At 60.8% G+C, this 20,490-nt stretch overlaps 3 protein-coding genes and 1 long non-coding RNA gene across 4 annotated transcripts in view; 3 read left to right on the top strand and 1 right to left on the bottom strand.

Annotated features, from left to right (window-relative positions):
- LOC135404459 (class II histocompatibility antigen, B-L beta chain-like) overlaps nt 1-20,490 on the bottom strand; it is a 106,835-nt gene that overhangs the window by 23,064 nt on the left and 63,281 nt on the right. The gene's annotated exons all lie outside the window — the stretch shown is intronic.
- LOC135404350 (class II histocompatibility antigen, B-L beta chain-like) lies at nt 45-6,868 on the top strand. Its single transcript, XM_064639080.1, has 6 exons — nt 45-515; nt 1,026-1,081; nt 5,033-5,246; nt 5,913-6,194; nt 6,493-6,599; nt 6,703-6,868. The coding sequence occupies exons 1-6, from the start codon at nt 431-433 to the stop codon at nt 6,709-6,711; spliced, it is 753 nt and encodes a 250-aa protein (XP_064495150.1). The 5' UTR covers nt 45-430; the 3' UTR covers nt 6,712-6,868.
- On the top strand, nt 2,590-3,023 carry LOC135404351 (uncharacterized). The gene is made up of 2 exons (XR_010425621.1): nt 2,590-2,737; nt 2,852-3,023. It is a non-coding gene; the product is annotated as an uncharacterized LOC135404351 (long non-coding RNA).
- LOC135405982 (H-2 class II histocompatibility antigen, I-E beta chain-like) lies at nt 7,785-9,487 on the top strand. The gene is made up of 3 exons (XM_064640494.1): nt 7,785-8,165; nt 8,674-8,943; nt 9,453-9,487. Exons 1-3 carry the CDS (start codon nt 8,081-8,083, stop codon nt 9,485-9,487), a joined length of 390 nt encoding a protein of 129 aa, XP_064496564.1. The 5' UTR covers nt 7,785-8,080.

Raw genomic sequence — 20,490 nt, 5'->3', positions numbered from 1 at the left:
AGCCCCGTCGCGAACGGAGCCCTTCCCGAGCTCAGCCAATCAGAGACCGCCCTCCGGTGATTTTGGGGACCCGTGGGAGCTGCAGGAGCCCTGGCTGGGCGTTTTTGGTTTGCCCTGAGCTTTGGGAGCCCTGGTTGGGCATTTTTGGTGGGCCCTGAGCTCCCCCCTCCCCCGCAGCCCACGGACCCCCCGAACCCCCCAGCCCCGGGGCTGCCGCGGGGGCCCCCAACGGCCCTCAGCCAATCCCAAAGCGCCCACGCCGCCCGCGCCCAATCCCAGCGCGCCGCGCTGATGACTCATCAGTCGCCGGGAAGACGCCTCGAAAAAAGGGCCCCAACTGCGCCCTCAGCCAAGCCCAGCGCGCCCCAAACCCCCCAAAACGGCGCCGCCCGGCTGGTTTTGGGCTGTCAGCAGCTGTCCGGCGCTGGGCATGGAGCGTGTGCGGGGAGCTGGGGCCGTGCTGGCGGTGCTGGTGGTGCTGGGAGCCCCCCCGGCTGCGGGCGAGGAGCTGTCGGGTGAGCGGGGGGGCGGGCAGGGGGGTCGGGTGGGAAAGGGGGGAAAAGAAGGGAGAAAAGAGGGGGTAGGAGCCCCGAAAGTGAGTGCGAGAGGGGTTGGAAGGCCCTGAGTGAGTGGGAGGAGGGTGGGAGCCCCAAAGTGAGGTTGGGGGGTCTGGGGATTGTGGGGAGGGTGGGAAAGGGGTGGGAGAGGGGGGCAAGGGGGTGTGGGAGAGCAGGCAGAGGGGTGCCATGGGGGTCCCTGGGTGTCCCTTGAGCCGTGGAGCGGTTCCCTGGGGCTCTGGGGGGGTCGGGTCTGCAGTGGGGGGGCCCCAACCCCCCTGTCCATCCCCGTGGGGCTGATGGGGGGGTTCCCCCCCAGCCAAGAGCCGGTGCTGGGGCATCCATGGGACAGAGGGGGGTGGGAAAGGGGGGTCCGGGGTGGCCCCCTGAGCACCCAGCCTGCTGTGAGGGGCTGGGGGATGATGGTTGGGTACGGGGCACCCCCTGACCCGTGTCCTGTACACACAGGGGTGTTCCAGTGGATGGGAAAGGCCGAGTGTCACTTCATCAACGGCACCGAGCGGGTGAGGTACATGGAGAGGCACATCTACAACCGGGAGCAGTACGCCCACTTCGACAGCGATTTGGGGGTCTTTGTGGGGGACACCCCGTACGGAGAATTCTGGGCCAGGCAATGGAACAATAACCCCGAAATTCTGGAGTACGAACGGGGTGAAGTGGACAGGCTCTGCCGGCACAACTACAAACTTGGTGCCCCGTTCAGCTTGGAGAGGAGAGGTGAGCGTGGGGCAGAGCGGGTCCGTTCGGGCCCTGCCCCGGGAATGACCCTGGAGCCCTTCAAACCCTCCCTGGGAATCACCCCAGACCCCTCAGCCCTCCCTGTGCCCTTCCCTTGGCCTGTTGCCCCTTTCCAGTTCTTTCCTGTCTCTCCCAGTCCTTCCAATGCCCCCTAGTCTCTCCTAGTCCATTCCACTTTTTCAAAGTCCATGCCAGTCCATCCCAGTCTCTCCCAGTCCTTCCAATGCCCCCTACTCTCTCCTAGTCCATTCCACTTTTTCTCACTCCATCCCAGTCCATCCCAGTCTCTCCCAGTGCCCCCCCCGCGTCTCCACCGCGCTGGGGCCACCGAGCTCACGCCCCTCAGCCAATCCCAGCGCATCTCTCTGATGACGCTCCGGTTGCCAGGCAGACCCAAAGCAAAGAGTTCCCTCACCACGGCTCGGCCTCCCAGTCCCGAGCGCTTCCTTCCCAGTCCACACCAGTCATTCCCAGTCATTCCTAGTCCCCATCACTCCATTCCCAGACCCTCTCACTCCATTCCCAGTCGTTCTCACTTCACTCCCACATCTCCCAACTCTCTCTCAAGTGCCCCCCCAGCCCAGCCCCTTCTACCCCACTCTGTTCCCAGTCCCTCCCACTGCCATCCCAGTCCCTCCCACTCCTATCCCAATCCCTACCAACGTCCTAAAAGCCCTCTCCCCTCCCTCCCATTGCCCCCCAGCTCAGCCCAGTGTCTCCCCGTCCCTCCCAGTGCCCCCCAGCGTGTCCATCTCGCTGGTGCCGTCGAGCTCCCAGCCCGGCCCCGGCCGCCTGCTCTGCTCCGGGATGGATTTCTACCCTGCGCCGGTGCAGGTGAGGTGGTTCCAGGATGGGCAGGAGGTGCTGAAGGACGTGGTGGCCACCGACGTGGTCCCCAACGGGGACTGGACGTACCAGGTGCTGGTGCTGCTGGAAATCCCCCCCCGGCGCGGGGTCACCTACAGCTGCCAGGTGGAGCACGTCAGCCTGGAGCACCCCCTGAGCCGGCACTGGGGTACGGCCCGGCCCCCCCAGCACCGGGGGCACACTGGCAGGGGGCCGGGGGGGAAGGGGGGCAACTGGGGGCAACTGGGAGGGAGTCTGGTGGGTGCTGGGGGTGATGGGAGGGGGGTGGGAGGGTCCTAAAGGGTCTGGGAGGGGCTTGGTGGGATCGCAGAAGGGCTGGGAAGGGACTGGCAGGAGGTTTGACGGATCCCCGGGGTGGGCTGGGGGAGAGCGGGCCGGGCTCTGTGGGGGGCCGGGGGGGGCGTGGGAGGAGGTTTTGGGGGTGCTGACCCCCCCGGCTCCCCCCAGAGATGCCACCGGACACCGTCCGCAGCAAGATCCTGGTGGGGGTCGGGGGCTTCGTCTTGGGCTTGGTCTTCCTGGCGCTGGGGCTCGGCTTCTACCTGTGGGAGAAGGTAAAGGGGGGTCCCCAAATGCGGGTCGTGGCCCCCCCCTTGCTCTCCCACAGCCTCTGGGTCCCCCCTGCCCCCCCAGCCCCTTTGCTCTCACCCCCTTTTCTCTCCCCACAGAGCTCCTGAGCCACCGGCAGCCGCAGCCCCTCCCCGTGGCCTCGGGCCCAGCCGGGACCCCCCAAACCCTGCCCTGTTTTGGGGGGGTCGCCTGTCCCCCCCTTCCCTGCTTTTGTTCTCACCCCACCCAGCTGTTCCCAGTGTTCCCAGTAAAGCTTCTTAGTGCTCTGCAGTCCTGGTTGTTGGGGAGAAGTGGGGGGGCTCTGAAAATCCTGGGAACGAGGGGGTTTGGGCACTCCCAGAACTACAAAATCCTGGAGAAAGGTGGTTTGGGGACGTGGGGAGCTCTAAAATCCTGATAGCAGGGGGTTTGGGCAATGTCAGCCTCCCAAAAACCCAGGAAAAAGGTGTTTGAGAGTATTCAGACCCCAAAAATCTTGGGAATGCGTTGTATGGGCTCTCCTAGACCCTTAAAATTCCAGGAACAGGGGAGTTGGAGCACTCCCAGACCACCAAATATTGGAAAAGAGGGACTTAAAGGCTCCCAGCCTCTTCAAACTCTTGGAAACAGGGGGGTTTGTGCACTCCCAACACACCCAAAATCTCAGGAACAGGGGGGTTTGAGCACGTCCAGAGACACAAAATCTTTGGGACAAGGATGTTTAGTCACACCCAACCCCTCAAAATCCTCACATTGTGCAGGTCCAGGCCCACAAAATCAGGGAAAACCGGGCTTTTGGCAATCCCAGACTTTGGAAAATTCTGGAAAAAGTGGCTTTGGGCACTGCCAGCCCCTGAGGGAACAGGGGGAATTTGGCACACACAGACCCCAAATATTGTGGGAAAACAGAGGTTTGGGCACACCAAGATCCTAAAATTTCTGGGAACATGGGGGGGAGGGAGGTGTTGGGCAGTGACAGCTTCCCAAAACCCGACGAATAGGTGGGTTTGGGCACCCCCATACCACAAGAACCTGGTAACAGCACGTGTTGAGCACCCCCAGAGCCCCCACATCTTACTCAACGGGCTATTTGGGCACAACCAGACCCACCCCCCCCGAAAATGCAGAGAAACTCCAGGTCCCCAAAAGTCGTGGAAAACAAGGGTTTGGGTACAACCAAAAATGCCAGAAAAAGGGGGATTGGGCACCCTCAGCCCCCCATCTCCCTCTTGTTTGGGGCAACTCTGAGCTTCGGGACAACTTTATCCTCTGTTTGAGGTTCACTGGAGCTGCGGGAGCCCCGGCTGGGCATTTTTGGGTTGCCCTGAGCTTTGGGAGCCCTGGTTGGGCATTTTTGGTGGGCCCTGAGCTCCCCCCTCCCCCGCAGCCCACGGACCCCCCGAACCCCCCAGCCCCGGGGCTGCCGCGGGGGCCCCCAACGGCCCTCAGCCAATCCCAAAGCGCCCACGCCGCCCGCGCCCAATCCCAGCGCGCCGCGCTGATGACTCATCAGTCGCCGGGAAGACGCCTCGAAAAAAGGGCCCCAACTGCGCCCTCAGCCAAGCCCAGCGCGCCCCAAACCCCCCAAAACGGCGCCGCCCGGCTGGTTTGGGGCTGTCAGCAGCTGTCCGGCGCTGGGCATGGAGCGTGTGCGGGGAGCTGGGGCCGTGCTGGCGGTGCTGGTGGTGCTGGGAGCCCCCCCGGCTGCGGGCGAGGAGCTGTCGGGTGATCGGGGGGGGCGAGAAGAGGGGTCGGGTGTGAAAGGGGGGGAAAGAAAGGAGAAAAGAGGGGGTGGGAGTCCCAAAAGTGAGTGTGAGGGAGGTTGGAAGGCCCGGACTGAGTGGGAGAGGGATGGGAACCCGACAGTGAGGGAGGGGGTGGGGTCTGGGGATTGGGGGGACGGTGGGAAAGGGGTGGGAGAGGGGGGCAAGGGGGTGTGGGAGAGCAGACAGAGGGGTGCCATGGGGGTCCCTGGGTGTCCCTTGAGCCCTGAATCGGTTCCCTGGGGCTCTGGGGGGGTCGGATCCGCACTGGAGGTGGGTCCCTCAACCCCCCTGTCCATCCCCGTGGGGCTGATGGGGGGGTTCCCCCCCAGCCAAGAGCCGGTGCTGGGGCGTCCGTGGGGCAGAGGGGGGTGGGAAAGGAGGGTTCGGGGTGGCCCCCTGAGCTCCCAACCTGCTGTGGGGGGCTGAGGGATGATGGGTGGGGACGGGGTACCCCCTGTCCTGTGTCCTGCACACACAGGGGTGTTCCAGGACATGGCAAAGTGCGAGTGTTACTTCATCAACGGCACCGAGCAGGTGAGGTTTGTGCAGAGGTTCGTCTACAACCGGGAGCAGTTCATGCACTTTGACAGCGATGTGGGGGTGTTTGTGGGGGACACCCCGTATGGGGAGATCCTGGCCAGGTACGGGAACCGGAACCAAGAATGGATGGAGTATATACGGGCTAGGGTGGACAGGCACTGCCGGCACAACTACAAGCTGTTCAGCTCGTTCAGCGTGGAGAGGAGAGGTGAGCGTTGGACAGAGCGGGTCCCCTCGGCCCCTGCCTAGAGCCCTTCAAACTCTCCCTGAGAATCACCCCAGACCCCTCATCACTCCCTGTGCCCGTCCTGTGGCATTTTGCCCCCTCCCAGTCCATCCCAGTCCATCCCAGTCTCTCCCAGTGCCCCCCCCCCGTCTCCACCCCGCTGCGGCTATCGAGCTCACGCCCTTCAGCCAATCCCAGCGTGTCTCTCTGATGACGCTCCAGTTGCCAGGCAGACCCAAAGCGAAGAGTTCCCTCCCCAGGACTCAGCCTCCCAGTCCCGATCGCTTCCTTCCCAGTCCAGACGAGACATTCCCAGTCCCTCTCAATCCACTCCCAGACACTCTCACTCCATTCCAAGTCGTTCTCACTTCACTCCCACATCTCCCAACTCTCTCCTCAGTGCCCCCCCAGCCCAGCCCCTTCTCCCCCACTCTATTCCCACTCCCTCCCACTGCCATCCCAGTCCCTCCCAGTGCCATCTAAATCCCTACCAACGCCCTCCAAGCCCTCTACCCTCCCTCCCAGTGCCCCCCAGCTCAGCCCAGTGTCTCCCCCGTCCCTCCCAGTGCCCCCCAGCTCAGCCCAGTGTCTCCCCCGTCCCTCCCAGTGCCCCCCAGCTGAGCCCAGTGTCTCCCCCATCCCTCCCAGTGCCCCCCAGCGTGTCCATCTCGCTGGTGCCGTCGAGCTCCCAGCCCGGCCCCGGCCGCCTGCTCTGCTCCGTGATGGATTTCTACCCTGCACCGGTGCAGGTGAGGTGGTTCCAGGATGGGCAGGAGGTGCTGGAGGATGTGTTTTCCACCAACGTGGTCCCCAACGGGGACTGGACCTACCAGGTGCTGGTGCTGCTGGAAAACCCCCCCCGGCGCGGGGTCACCTACAGCTGCCAGGTGGAGCACGTCAGCCTGGAGCACCCCCTCAGCCGGCACTGGGGTACGGCCCGGCCCCCCCAGCCCCGGGGGCACACTGGCAGGGGGGCCGGGGGAAAAAGGGGGCAACTGGGGGCAACTGGGAGGGAGTTTGGTGGGTGCTGGGGCTGATAAGAGGGGGCTTGAAGGGTCCTAAAGGGGCTGGGAAGGGCTTGATGGGATCACAAAAGGCTGGGAAGGGACTGGCAGGAGGTTTGAGGGACGCCCGGGTGGGCTGGGGGAGAGCGGGCCGGGCTCTGTGGGGTGCCGGGGGGTGCGTGGGAGGAGGTTTTGGGGGTGCTGACCCCCCCGGCTCCCCCCAGAGATGCCACCGGACACCGTCCGCAGCAAGATCCTGGTGGGGGTCGGGGGCTTCGTCTTGGGCTTGGTCTTCCTGGCGCTGGGGCTCGGCTTCTACCTGCGGGAGAAGGTAAAGGGGGGTCCCCGGGGGTTGTCTTCCCCCCTGTTTTCCAGAGCTTGTGTGCCGCCCCTGTCCCCCCACCCCGCTCTCACCCCCTTTTCTCTCCCCCCAGAGCTCCTGAGCCGCCGGCGGCCGCAGCCCCTCCCCGTGGCCTCGGGCCCAGCTGGGACCCCCCAGTCCATCCCCATGCTGAGTTTGGGGGGGTCATGTGTCCCCCCTTCCCTGCATTTATTCTCATCCCAGCTGGCTGCTTCCAGTGTTCCCAGTAAAGATTCCCAGTTCTCTGCAGTCCTAGTTATCTGAGGCTTTGAGGGGGCTCTGAAAATCCCAGGAACAGGGGGGTTTGGGCACTCCCAGCTCCTCAAGTCTTGGAAAAGAGGAGTCTGGGCACCATCAGTGTCTGAAAAACAAGGGAACTGGGGGGTTGGGAACATTAGGACCTCAAAAATCTTGGTAACACAAGGGTATGGGCTCTCCTAGACCCTAAAAATCTGAGGGGTAGGGGTTTGGGGCACTCCCAGAGCACAAAATATTGGAAAAGAAGGTTTGGACACTCCCAGACTCCATCAGAATCCTGGGAACAGTGGGGTTTGGGCACTCTCAGACCCTCAAAATACTAGGAAAAGGGGGTTTGGACAAATGTCAGCCTCCTGAACCCCTACGAACAGGGGGGTTTGAGCTCTCCCAGATTCAAAAAAAATCCTGGAAAAGAGAAGTTTAGGTACTTCCAGGCCCCCAAAATTGTGAAAACAGAAGGGTTTGGGCACGTCCAGATCCCAAAATACTAGAATACAGGGGTTAGGACACTCCCAGACTCTAAAACTCCTGAGAACAGGGGGGTTCAAACACTCCCAGACTCCCAAAATCTCACGAACAGAGGGTTATTGGGCACACCCGGCATCCCAGACCCTCATTCCCACCTATCCACGACACTCCAAACCCCAATCCCAGCAATCCGGGAGCCCCCCAAACCCACCTTGGACCCCCCAAGGCCCGGGCAGGGTCAGCAGCAGCAGCCAATGGGAGCGAGTGCTGCTGATGCGTCATCAGCTGCCGGGCAGACCCGTCCGGAACGGAGCCCTTCCCGAGCTCAGCCAATCAGAGATCGCCCTCAACTCATTTTGGGGACCCGTGGGAGCTGCGGGAGCTCCGGATGGGCATTTTTGGGTTGCCCTGAGCTTTGGGAGCCCTGGTTGGGCATTTTTGGTGGGCCCTGAGCTCCCCCCTCCCCCGCAGCCCACGGACCCCCCCGAACCCCCCAGCCCCGGGGCTGCCGCGGGGGCCCCCAACGGCCCTCAGCCAATCCCAAAGCGCCCACGCCGCCCGCGCCCAATCCCAGCGCGCCGCGCTGATGACTCATCAGTCGCCGGGAAGACGCCTCGAAAAAAGGGCCCCAACTGCGCCCTCAGCCAAGCCCAGCGCGCCCCAAACCCCCCAAAACGGCGCCGCCCGGCTGGTTTGGGGCTGTCAGCAGCTGTCCGGCGCTGGGCATGGAGCGTGTGCGGGGAGCTGGGGCCGTGCTGGCGGTGCTGGTGGTGCTGGGAGCCCCCCCGGCTGCGGGCGAGGAGCTGTCGGGTGAGCGGGGGGGGCGGGCAGGGGGGTCGGGTGTGAAAGAGGGGGAAAGAGGGGAGAAAAGAGGGGGTGGGAGCCCCAAAAGTGAGTGGGAGGGGGGTTGGAAAGCCCGGAGTGAGTGGGAGAGGTGGGAGCCCCAAAGTGAGGGTGGGGGGTCTGGGGATTGTGGGACTGGTGGGAAAGGGGTGGGAGAGGGGGGCAAGGGGGTGTGGGAGAGCAGGCAGAGGGGTGCCCTGGGGGTCCCTGGGTGTCCCTTGAGCCCTGGAGCAGTTCTCTGGGGCTCTGGGGGGATCGGATCCGCATTGGTGGGGTCCCCAACCCCGCTGTCCATCCCCGGGGGGCTGATGGGGGGTTCCCCCCATCCAAGAGCCGGTGCTGGGGCATCCGTGGGGCAGAGGGGGGTTGGAAAGGGGGTTCCAGGGTGGCCCCCTGAGCTCCCAACCTGCTGTGGGGGGCTGGGGGATGATGGGGGGGGACGGGGCACCCCCTGACCCGTGTCCTGCACACACAGGGGTGTTCCAGAGGATGGTAAAGTCCGAGTGTCACTTCATCAACGGCACCGAGCGGGTGAAGTACATGGAGAGGCACATCCACAACCGGGAGCAGTTCGTGCATTCCGACAGCGATTTGGGGATCCATGTGGGGGACACCCTGTATGGGGAGATCCAGGCCAGGTACTGGAACAGCCAACAGGTATATCTCGAGTACAAATGGGCTCAAGTGGACAACTACTGCCGGCACAACTACAAGGTGTTCACCCCGTCCAGCGTGGAGATAAGAGGTGAGCGTGGGGCAGAGCGGGTCCCCTCGGCCCCTGCCCCTGGAATGACCCTGGAGCCCCTCAAACCCTCGCTGGGAATAACCCCAGACCCCTCAGCCCTCTCTGTGCCAATCCCCGTGCCCTTTGGCCTTTCCAAGTTCTTCCCAATCCATCCCAGTCTCTCCCAGTCCTGCCAATGCCCCCTACTCCTTCCTAGTCCATCCCAGTCTCTCCCAGTGCACCCCCACGTCTCCACCCCGCTGGGGCCACCGAGCTCACGCCCCTCAGCCAATCCCAGCGCGTCTCTCTGATGACGCTCCAGTTGCCAGGCAGACCCAAACCAAAGAGTTGGGGGGAGTTTGGAGTTTTTTGCTTTCTCCTGGGCAAAGGGCAAGGCCCTTCACTTTGGCCTTAACTCAGGCAAGGGGTGTGTTGGAGAGGCTCCGAGGTCCTTTTGTTCTCGGCCTGCTCATCTGGCTGTTTGCTGGTTCCCGTTTGCCTTCGTTTCCTGCGCCCTGTTCTGCCCCCAGCCCGGACCTGCTCGGACTTCATGGGACAGGTTTGACCCCCCTCCAGAGGAACCTTTTCGGGAGGAGGTCGCCCTTTCCCTCCTCCGCTCCCGTGTTGGCAGTGGTGTGTGTTCATCGGCCAAAAGGGGGAATTCCCGGCCACAGCCAGCCACAGACAGCGGGAGTTTCGTGGGAAGAGCCCCTTTTTCCCCTTTTCCACTTTTTCCCCTTTTTGCTGTTCTGCCAATACACAGATATCCTTTAAGAAAGAGCTGTTAATTTTCCTTTTTCCATACTTCCTCAGTTGGAGTCTCTTCATTTCCGATTTACAGTTGCTTAGAGGGAGGAGTTTCGTCTTCCTCATAACTCATCCTCCTTAGCAAAACACTTCAGTCTCACTCAACTGAGACAGAGGTGCTGCCCCATGCTCCTGCCCTTGCCATTGCACATCCCCACATCCCAGAGCCCCAGCAAGAGCCCTGAGGAATGAGGCAGGCACAGCATCTCCCTTCCCAGGGCTGGGGGTCAGGCCTTGGCCCTTTGCAAGAACAAAACAAAGCCAGATTTATTCAGCATCACAGACCCTGGGACTTTGTTTGTCCCCACCTGTCATCACTGCCTCCAGTTTTCAGCTCTAACTGGAAACAGGGGACAATTTCTCAGTGCTGGCCCTCAGTGGGACCCATTAACACCAGGAGAAACTGTGGACTTGGATCTGACTTGGAATTCTTCAGAGGTTTCTTTAACTTGCTCTTTGTCTGATGTTCAGGGACTCATCCCCAACCCCCGAGGGTCATTCAGTGCCTGGGGCTGTGTCTGTGCTGCTGAGCTGGGCCGGGCTCCTGGCACACAGGGAGCTCCTGGCAAGCGGGCAGCGCTGCAGAGAGATAGCTCTGCCCAGGAGCAGCTCCTCTGCACAGCCCAGCAGGGCTGAGGGCACTGCCAGGGCAGCTCAGGGACACCAGCAGGGCACAGGCAGAGCTTCAAGGGGCTCAGGGTTGGGAGGGTGACTGAGAGCTCCCTGCAGGAGGAATCTTGGCAGGGCTGCACACGGGCAGTCTGGGGCTGCAGGGCAGTGCAGGGGCAGCTCCTGGAGGCATCTCCTAAAGCTGGCCCAGCCCCAGCTGATGGGATGGGTGAGGAGGGGTCTGTTGGGGGGCACTTTGGAAGAGCTGTGAAGCCGGGGGTGCAACCAGGGCTGCCCAGGGCTGTGGGGCAGAGCAGGGTCCTGCAGCCCAGGGCACTGCTGGGCAGGGACTCTGCTGCCTGCCAGGGGCAGCTCTCAGCCGGCCCAGGGAGCTGCTCCAGGGCTGGGGGAGAAGGGCTGTGGGCAAGGAGCAAACACCAATTGACAGGGGAAGGCAGGGTAGGGTCCTTCTGCTGTCGAGACAGTGCAGCACATGTCAGGAATGATCACAGCTCCAAATGACTGCTGGGGGTTTCTAAGAGGAATTTTCAGGAAATGCAGCAAGGCAGGGGCATCCTGAAAGGGAAGGATCCTGTACTTCCAGTGTTCTGCTTCAGGTTCCCAGGGATGGGCAATGGGAAAGATCAATTCATGTCTCCATTCAGGAGGAAGCATGGAAAATCCAAAGCTGTTCTTCTTTGAGGGCAATGGTGCAGGGAGTGTCAGAAATCAGCCCCCTGGGCCTCACAGGCAGCAGCAGTGGTGCTTTTCCAGCCTCCTCAGGGTTGCTCTGCTGTTGCCATCAGAGCCTGCCCAGCCAGAGCTGCCCCTGGCACCAGAGTGCCCTGTGCTGGGAGGGCTCTGCAGGGCAGAGCTGAGCACCCAGGGCTGGGATGGGCTCTGGAGGCACTGCCAGGGCCCAGCCCTGGGCACAGGGAAGCAGCTGCTGGCAGGGACAGCTCCAGGCAGCAGAGCCTGAGCACTCCTCTGCATCGCCCTCTGCTCAGCTGCACAGGGAAAGAGGGAAGAGTTGGGAGGAATTGATTTGGCAAGTGGAGTCTTCACAAAACCCCACTTTTTTTCCAGGCATCTTGGAAGTGGATCATTCACCAACAGAGAGGTGCAAATAGCACAGGGAACCTGTGTGCTGACCAGCAGGTCACTTGTGGGCAGAGCAGCTCTCCTGAGTCTGCACTGGGGCACAGGGAGCCCTTTGGGACCTCAGAGCTGTCCAGGGTTCAGGCTGAGAGCAATGGGGAGGGTGAGAATTCCTGCCCAGTCAAGGAAAGTGCTCTCACTGAGCAGCACAGAGCTGAGTTGAACAAAGTTCCCCCCAAAAAATCCAAAGAATTTGGAGTAGATTGTAAAGCAGCAGAGGATTGACTCAAGGCAGCCCTGCCCTGACTGTGCTGCCTCTCCTGTCCCCTCCCCAGCGCGGGACGCGCAGAGGCCGCCCGGCTCCCCCCAGCCAAGGCCTGCCGGGCCCCGCCAGCAGTGGCTGCTGGCCCAGTCACTTCCAGTCACTCCCAATAGGATACCAGTTGCCCTCAAGGTGGTCCCAGTTGCTCCCAGTCCCCCCCAGGATGGTTCCTTTCCCTCTCAGGGACTCCCAGTCTGAGTCCAGTATGGCCCCAGGCACTTTCAGTCCCTGCCTGGAGGAGGCCATTTGCCCCTGCATGGTCCCAGTTGCTCCCAGGATGATCTCAGTATGTGTCCAGTATGTGTCCCAGTATGGCCCCAGGAACTTGCAGACACTTGCAGTACAAATCCAGTTTGATCCCAGTCATCCCAGTATGGTTGCAGTGCCTCTAACATAATCCCAGGAGTATTGCAGTCACTCCCAGTATGGTCCCAGTATGAACCCAACAGGGGCCCAGCTGCTCCCAGTATGATCCCAGTTGCCCCCAGTGTGGTTGCTCCAGGATGGATCAGGAATGGGGACCATTTTGTGCCCCTCCCTTGTGTCACCCTGTTCTGAGGGAGCTTTGGGGGGACATCTGCAACCCAAAACAGCATCCAACACATCCCAAAGTGTGCTGGGACGCCTTTGAACCTGGGAATTGAGGGGAAACATTGAAAAACCCTTCTCAGAGAGAAAATTGGGTGACCTGAGTCCTGGATGCTTTTGGGAAAGAGCTCTAAACATTTGAAGAATGGAGTGGGGTGACTTTTTCATTCTTTACTTTTCCAGTTCTCCATTTGGGGGCGGGATGTCCTCTGGGCCAATGTTTTGTTCCCTTTGCAGTGAGTGCAGCCTCAGAGGGCTGAGCCCTCTCTGGCTGGGCTTGGCCTCTCCTGCAGAGACTCAGGCCTGGCTGGGCTGCCCCAGGCAGACGCTGCAGGAAGAAGAGCTCAGGCCGCCTGGCTCTGGTGTCCCTGGGGCTCAGCCTGTGCCCCATTGCTGTGCAGGGGCTGAGCCCCACCTCTGCCTCGGGGCCTTGGCCAAAGGGCTGGCAAGGAAGAGGCCCAGCAGCCTTGGGGCCTGCCCAGCTTTCCTCCTCCCTGGGGACTCTCAGTCCTCCCCTGACACCGTGTGGGCCCAAGGCCTTGCTGGCTTCGGGCTCACGGCCCGCCGGCACCATCCCAGCGGCCTGACCCCCCTCCTTCCCCTCTCTCCAGCCTCTCCTGCCTTTTCTGGCAAGGGGCCATCCAAGGAAAACCCCGGTTCTCAGCAATGGCACCTGTGGCACGGCTGCAAGGCTCGAGTGGGCCAGGCAAGAGCAGGAGCACCGAGAGCCTGAGGAGCCAGGAGATGCCCTGGCTGGGCATCGTGCTGCTGCGGGACGAGCTGACACCTCTGCACAGTCTCTGCCCGTCCCTGCCAGCCGACTTCTGCCCAGGCTCTGGGCACGGGGACGCAGCACTGACAGTTTTCAGCCACCGCGCTGTTCCACAGAGGCTGTGATGTCACAAGGCCCTTGCCTGGCAGCCAGGAGATGGGCAAGGCAAGGCAAGGACGGAGCCTCTGAGCCACCAGCACGCTGTCCCCAAAGGCTGGGGTGGCACAGAAGCCCAGAGTCCCTGAGGTTGGCAGAGACTTGTGAGATCAGCCGGCGTCCAGCCTACACCCCATCCCCAGCACGTCAAGCAGACCACGGCACTCAGTGCCATGGCCAGTCTTTGCTTAAACACCTCCAGGGACGCTGACTCCACCACCTCCCTGGGCAGCCCATTTAAATTCCTGATCCCTGTTTCTCTCCAAAAAGTCCTGCTCCTGTCCCTGGCAAACAGCCCCTGACAGGCAGGTCCTCGTGTCCTCTTGTCCTATGGCCTGTTGCCTCGGAGAAGGGGCTGACCCCCACCTGGCTCCAGCCTCCTGTCAGGAAGTTGTGGACAGGGAGAAGGTCAGCCCCGAGCCTCCTCTTCTCCAGCTTGGAGAAGCCCAGCTCCCTCAGCTGCTCCTCACAGGCCATGCACTGCAGACCCTTGCCCAGCTCCATTGCCCTGCTCTCCACCCACTCCAGCCCCTCAAGGTTCTCCCTGAATTGAGGGGCCCAGAGCTGGACACAGCACTCCAGGGGTGGCCTCACCAGTGCCCAGTCCAGCAGAAGCATCACTGCCCTGCCCCTGCTGCCACACTCTTTCTGATCCAGGCCAGCCTGCCCTTGGCCTTCTTGCCCACCCGGGCACCCGCTGGCTCAGGTTCAGCCTCTGTCCACCAGCACCCCCAGGGCCTCTCCCACGGGGACCCTTTGCAGCTCCTCTGCCCCCGGCCTGGAGCTGCAGGGGGTTCTTGTGGCCAGAGGCCCCAAAGGTACCAAAGGCACTCTTGAACCTCATGCCCACGGGCTCGGCCCAGAGGTCCAGCCTGTCCAGGTCCCTCTGCACAGCCTTCCTGCCCTCCAGCACATCCACACTGCAAGCCAGCTTGGGGTCCTCTGCCAATTTGCTCATGGAAGACTCAGTGCCCTCCTGCAGATCCCCACGAAAATAAGCAACGGGACTGGACCTGTTACCCAACAAGTTCTAGTGCTTGACAAAGGAGCCCACCCAGCAGTGGGGAGAAACTGCTGGCAGGAGATTGAATGGGGGCAATAGACAATGGATGATGGACAAGTTCTGGGCCATGGCCATTTGTTAGAGAAACAAAGTAAAAGTTTAAGGTCTACCATACTTCAGTGGTCAGAGACCTGGCAGAGAAATCTATTTTTGATACCTGGACACCAAGAAGGCAGAATTTCTACACCACAAAGACCCTTAGAGAAACCAGAGACAAAGACAAAACCAACACAGACAGTTCCTGAGGCTCTCCCTATCTAGGGAAAAGACAAGAAAAGGACAAAAACTGTGGACTAAGTATCATGCAAAGTGAGAAATCAAGAGCCAATAGAAGAGAGAAGAAGAATTCCTGCAGAGAACTGGTAAACCAATGGACAGGAATTCCTTTGCTTGCTAAAATGTAGAAATTGTTAAGAGTTTAGAGAACTGATGTACAGGTGTTAGAGAGCAATTCCTGTGTCCCTTCAGCGCTGAATGAAGTAGGGTCACCTCTGGAACCCAACCAACTGCTCAGAGATTTTATTCCCCGGCTTTCACTGACAGTTTCTGGGGACCCAGATGAGACAAAGCAGCGCCGACAGGGCAGAGCAGAGGAATCGTTGGCCCTGCAGCGTGTACCAAAGGAGTTTTGGGGAGATCTTCCAATTCCCTGGTCTGGAGAGTTCACCACGCCTTCTTTTCTGGGAAAAAGAACAGGCCATGAATTTTGGGTCCTTGATTTTAAGGCCTTTGGCCTGCACATAAGGCACAGCAATGGGAAGGACGCAGCGTGAGGCTGAGAGGTTTCTGTCATGGTTTGTGGGCTTGGGTGAGATTGGGCCATAATTACAGGACACCTGTAAAATCTGGGCTTTGGGAAAGGTTGGGGAGGGTTGGGAAAGGTGTTCAAAGGGTTGTTTTGCCTGAGGTGTTAAACACGGGAGTCGGTCTATCTTCCCAATTCCCAAGAGAAGAGATCCAGAAAGCTTCCCTGCAGGTTGTGTTTTAAGGAACAGGAGAAGAGACCGAGGGTAAGGGGTTTCTTTCCTGGAGGGCAGGGCTGTCATTCCCTTGCAGGAGCCCTGTGCTGAAATTGCCAGTCTGACTGCCCAAACTGAACACAGCTGAAGATTCCTGCCGTATAAAAAGGGCCAGGACAGAAAGCTCTTGCTGCCCATGGAGTGCCCAGGGTTGTCCCCCAACTGCATCTGAAACCCAAAGGTTCCAGGCTTTCTTTCCTGGGGGAAAGGCCGTGACATCCCAAAGAGTCCCGTGGCAGACAGGTGGGGCTGCACTGTGGGGGTGTGAGGTGTTGGTTCTTTGGTTTCCAGGGGCTATTCCAGAATGGAGAGGACAGGCTGTGACATCACAAAGGAGCCCATGGCACAGGGGTGGGGTTGAACTGTCACATGGTGGGGCCTTGGTTCTTTGGTTTCCAGAGGCTAGAAATTAAGAGACTTCAGGTGGAAGTGTGGAAAAGAAGAAACCTTTTATTAACAAAATCTGAATAAACGGCAAATGGTGCAACCAAAAACTTTCAGAAGAAACAAAACAAAGTCCCAAATCCCGAGGTGGGGGAGAGAAACTGTCCCGGCAGTTCAAAGCTCTCGCAGCCCCATGTGCTCGCAGCCAGCAGTGAAGGAGTCCCTTTTCCCAGGGGCAGTCCCCAAAGCAGAACACCTCGCTCCCAGATGGGTCGGGCTCTCTCTCTCTCTCTCTCTCTCGGTTGCTCTCCACGAGGTGTCCTGTGGGGAAAAAACTTCCTCTCAGGAAAAGAGAACAAGGTGGCCAAAACCAGCTCCCGCTCTGTCTGGTCCCGGACAAACCCCAAAAGCCCCCGAACAAAGGACCCCCCCGCCCTCCCCGCGGCCACCGCGGTGTCCCCGAGAGCCGCCCTCCCCCCCACTGCCCCTGCCCAGCGCCTGCGGCTCCGCTCCAACCCACCCCATCCCGGGAGACACAGATGGGAATGGGGGGGACACTGGGAAACAATTCCAACACCTCTTTTCAAACCTCTGACACCTGCTTCCCAGACATTCCCAAAGAAGGGGCTTCCCGTGGCCTCGAGCCAGGGACCGACCTTTGTATTGAACCAACTCCTGGAGAGACACGTTCCCAACCCTGTCCCCATTCCCATTCCTGGGGTTCCCATCCCTGTCCCCATTCCAATCCTGGGGTTCCCATCCCTGTCCCCATTCCCATCCCTGTCCCCATTCCCATTCCTGGGGTTCCCATCCCTCTCCCCATTCCCACTTCCTGCTGTGGCAACCTGCTCCCAGTGTCCCCGTTCCTGTCCCCACTATCCCTATCCTGGTCTCCCATGTCCCCATTCCCATTCCTGGTGACTCCAACCTGCTCCCAGTGTCCCCATTCCCATTCCTGGAGTTCCCATTCCCATTCCTGCTGTCCCCAACCTGCTCCCAGTGTCCCCATCCCAGTCCCCAATGTCCCCATCCCATTCCCCCCTGTCCCCATTCCCAGTCCTGGTTCCCAGAGAGGAACTGCCAGATGCCGGAGGAGGGAGCCAGGATTTATTGCCCAAAGCAGGAGATTTTCACACCCAAATTAAAGCTTCAGGAATAATTGTGGTCCTGGGTTTCACATGGGAAAAAGGAGGAAGTTGATCCATCGGGAAGAGCCGCAGGGGGGCCGGGGTGGGTGGGAGCAGCGGGATGAGCTCTGCCAGCAGCTCCTGCCTTTCCACGGGGAGAGGGAAGGGGCGGATCCAGCTCCGGGATCGCTCAGGCTGTGATTCCTGCTGGGATGAGAGCGGGGAAAGGAGTCACCATGTCCCTGTTCCCATCCCAGGGGATGGAGCCGGCTGTGGAGCCCAGGGAGAGTAGGAACTGCTCTGAAATCCCATCTTATCCTGCTCTGTCCATCCCACCCCCAATCCAACTCCATCCATCCCATCCCAATCCCACTCCAGAATCCAGCCCTGATCCCAGTCCCCAATTCCACCTGATCCCACTCTGGAATCCTGCCCTGAGCTGGAATCCCCTTCCAATCCCGCTCCAGCCATTAGGCCCCCATTCCCCTCTGGAATCCCGGCATCCATCCTGGGATCCCTGCCCAGAGGATCTGGATCCACACACGCTGCTGGGACTCACTGGTGGGTGCGGGGTCGTATCCCTTCCACTCCCTCTTCCCTATGGAAAGAAAGCGGGATCAGCACCCGTGGCACAGGATCCCCGGAATGCTGCCGGGCGGATCCGTGCCCCTTCCCGACCCCCATCCCGGGAGTTACCGGATCGGAGCTTCCAGACACCGACACCCACGAGGCCGATGATGATGATGATGGCAGCGATGACGGACACAGTGTCCTAGTTAGAACAGCTGGGACCGATTCCTCACTGGATGGGTGTAGCCCAAAACTGTGGATTCTATGGCCTTCCATGCCATTTTCCCAGGAACTGTTGTCAGGAGAGGCCTGCGAGGTGGGGGGGATGTCCTGAGCACCCTCATAGCCTTTTATGGACTGAGCATCCTCATAGCCTTTTATGGAATTCCCCACTCTGAGGGAAGAACTAAGCATCCTTTTATGGAATTCCCGCTCTGAGGGGAGGACTGGGCATTCCTGCCTGAACTGGAGAATATATAAACCTGGAGTTTCGGAACCTTTTTCCCACTCGTGGGATCCAGAGGAGGACTGCAGCTCACCGCTCTCAACCAGCCTGAGACCACCCCCCTCAACTGGACTGCAATCCCCACTTTTGACCAGACTGCAACAGCTCTCTCACCAGTAGGTTTTTTTCCCCTTTCCCTTTACTTTGGACTCGGGGGGGGGGCCCAAGGAGCAGCACTTTGTTGATGCCCCAGGGTGCTGGGTTCTACATTTGGGTTTTGTGGATTAAAACCAATTGCTTGTCTGTATAATCAGACTTATTGGGCAAGGGGGGCCCAAGGAGGGCCCAAGGGGGGCCCAAGGGGGACCCAAGGGGGGCCCAAAGGGGGCTGGGCCAGGGGGGGAAGGGCTGCAGGGGGCAGATCCTGGAGGAGGAAACCTGCCAAAAGCGGCGGCCCAGTCGAGGGAGGAGCCGAGCGGGAGCACAAAGAAGAGCAGCCAAAAGGTCCTGGCGGTCGCTCGGCAATGGCGGGGGGGGCGACAGCGGTTTGGGGGCTCCCTGTGAGAGCCGGGGGGGAACCCCGGTAGCCGCGGAGTGGGGGAGAGCGGATGAGGGGCGATCCCGGAGCTGGGGGGACCCCCGGAATGCTGGAGGGGGGGGGAGCAGGGAGAGGGAGGCGCCTCGGGAGCACCGGGAGGCTGCAAGGGGGTCCCGGAGAAGGGGGAGCCTGGGCAGTGGGGACCCCTGGGATCCCCGGGCCAAGAAAGTGGAGAAGGCGGAGAGGGGGAACGTCTGGGAACCCGGCCCCCTGAAACAGAGAGTGAGGGGAGAAGGGACCCCTGGGACCCCCAAAAGCTCCGGCATCCCTAAGCGGGACCCCCAGCAGCCCAGAGAGGGGAGAGCCCAGAAGGTAAAGGTGCAGAGAGCAGAGAGGGGAGAACTTCTTGGAGGGTTTTTTTTTAACTCAATGTTCATATTTTGGAGTATTTTTTTTACTGACTCCTGATCTTTTGCAAATTTGCGGGCAGTTTGTGCGGGTTTTTTTTCCCAAATCTTGTTGTTTTCTTTTTTTCTGGGCTGAATGTTGGTGTTTTAGAGGTTTTCAGGGACACAGGATGCCCGGTGAGTCCTAGAGCTGGACTTGGGCAACACACTCACCCCTTTTTTTCCCCCCCCATCAGGATTTCTGCTTCCCAAAGCTTGGGCGGATGGAGGAGGAGGCTGCGAGGAAGATGCCGCGGGCCCCCCAGGCAGGTGAGGAGGAAGTCAGTGCCCCTTTGGGTCAGTCTTTTGTGGCCGTCCTGCCGGGGCCGGATTTGGGGGGATGTCCTTGGGCTTCCCTGTGGGCCGGAGGCAAATCCCCTGCGTGTCCTTGTTGCTTCCTGCCCCAGGCCCCGAGGTGAGGCCGGAGAGCGCGGAGGACAAATCCCGTCGGCAGAGCCTGGTGGGAGAGGCCGTTTTGAAGGGCTCCCCGGCGCAGGAAGGCAGCGGGGAGGAAAAGGGCCGGAGATGCCCCCGCAGGAGGGGCTGCAAAGCCAGCCCAGGGGGCTGTGAGGAGGAAAGAGCCAGCGTGTGCCGGGAAGGCGGCCGGAGCTTGAGGCGGAGCTGCGAGCTGGTGGTCCCTGAACAGCCTCCCAGCAGGGAAAAGCCCTTCAGGTGTTTGGAATGTGGGAAGAGCTTCAGCAAGAGAGCCAACCTCCAGAGGCACCAGTACATCCACAGTGGGGAACGGCCCTACACATGTGGGGGAGTGTGGAAAGAGCTTCAATCAGAGCTCCAACCTGCTCCAACACCAGATGATCCACAGTGGGGAAAGGCCCTACACGTGTGAGGAATGTGGGAAGAGCTTCAGTGTCCGCTCCACCCTGCGCACCCACCGTCGCATCCACAGTGGGGAACAGCCCTACACGTGTGGGGAGTGTGGGAAGAGCTTCAGTGACAGCTCCACCCTCCGCAACCACCGTCTCATCCACAGTGGGGAACGGCCCTACACGTGTGCGGAGTGTGGGAAGAGCTTCAGGAAGAGATCCACCCTCCACAATCATCAACGCATCCACAGTGGGGAACGGCCCTACACGTGTGGGGAGTGTGGGAAGAGCTTCAGTGACAGCTCCACCCTCCGCAACCACCGTCTCATCCACAGTGGGGAAAGGCCCTACACGTGTGCGGAGTGTGGGAAGAGCTTCAGGCAGATCTCCAACCTGCTCCGACACCAGATGATCCACAGTGGGGAAGGCCCTACACGTGTGCGGAGTGTGGGAAGAGCTTCAGGGACAGCTCCAGCCTTTGCAAACACCGTTGCATCCACACCAGGGAATGGCCCTACAAGTGCTTGGAATGTGGGAAGAGCTTCAGCACAAGCACCAAGCTGCTCAGCCACCAGCACATCCCCACTGGGGAACAGTCCTACACGTGTAGGGAATGTGGGACAGCTCCACCCTCTACACCCACCATCACCTCCACATCAGGGAGAGGCCCTACAACTGTCGAGATTGTGGGAAGAGCTTCACGCAGAGCTCTTCCTTGACCTCCCACCAACGGACCCACCGGTAAGAGAAGCCCCGAGTGCCCCGACTGCGGGAAGAGCTTCGGCCGCTGCTCCAACTCC

Source organism: Pseudopipra pipra, chromosome W, assembly GCF_036250125.1.
Source record: "Pseudopipra pipra isolate bDixPip1 chromosome W, bDixPip1.hap1, whole genome shotgun sequence".
NCBI classification, from domain to species: domain Eukaryota; kingdom Metazoa; phylum Chordata; class Aves; order Passeriformes; family Pipridae; genus Pseudopipra; species Pseudopipra pipra.
The sequence above is the reverse complement of the archived record's forward strand: the minus strand, read 5'-3'. Positions and strand labels throughout refer to the sequence as shown.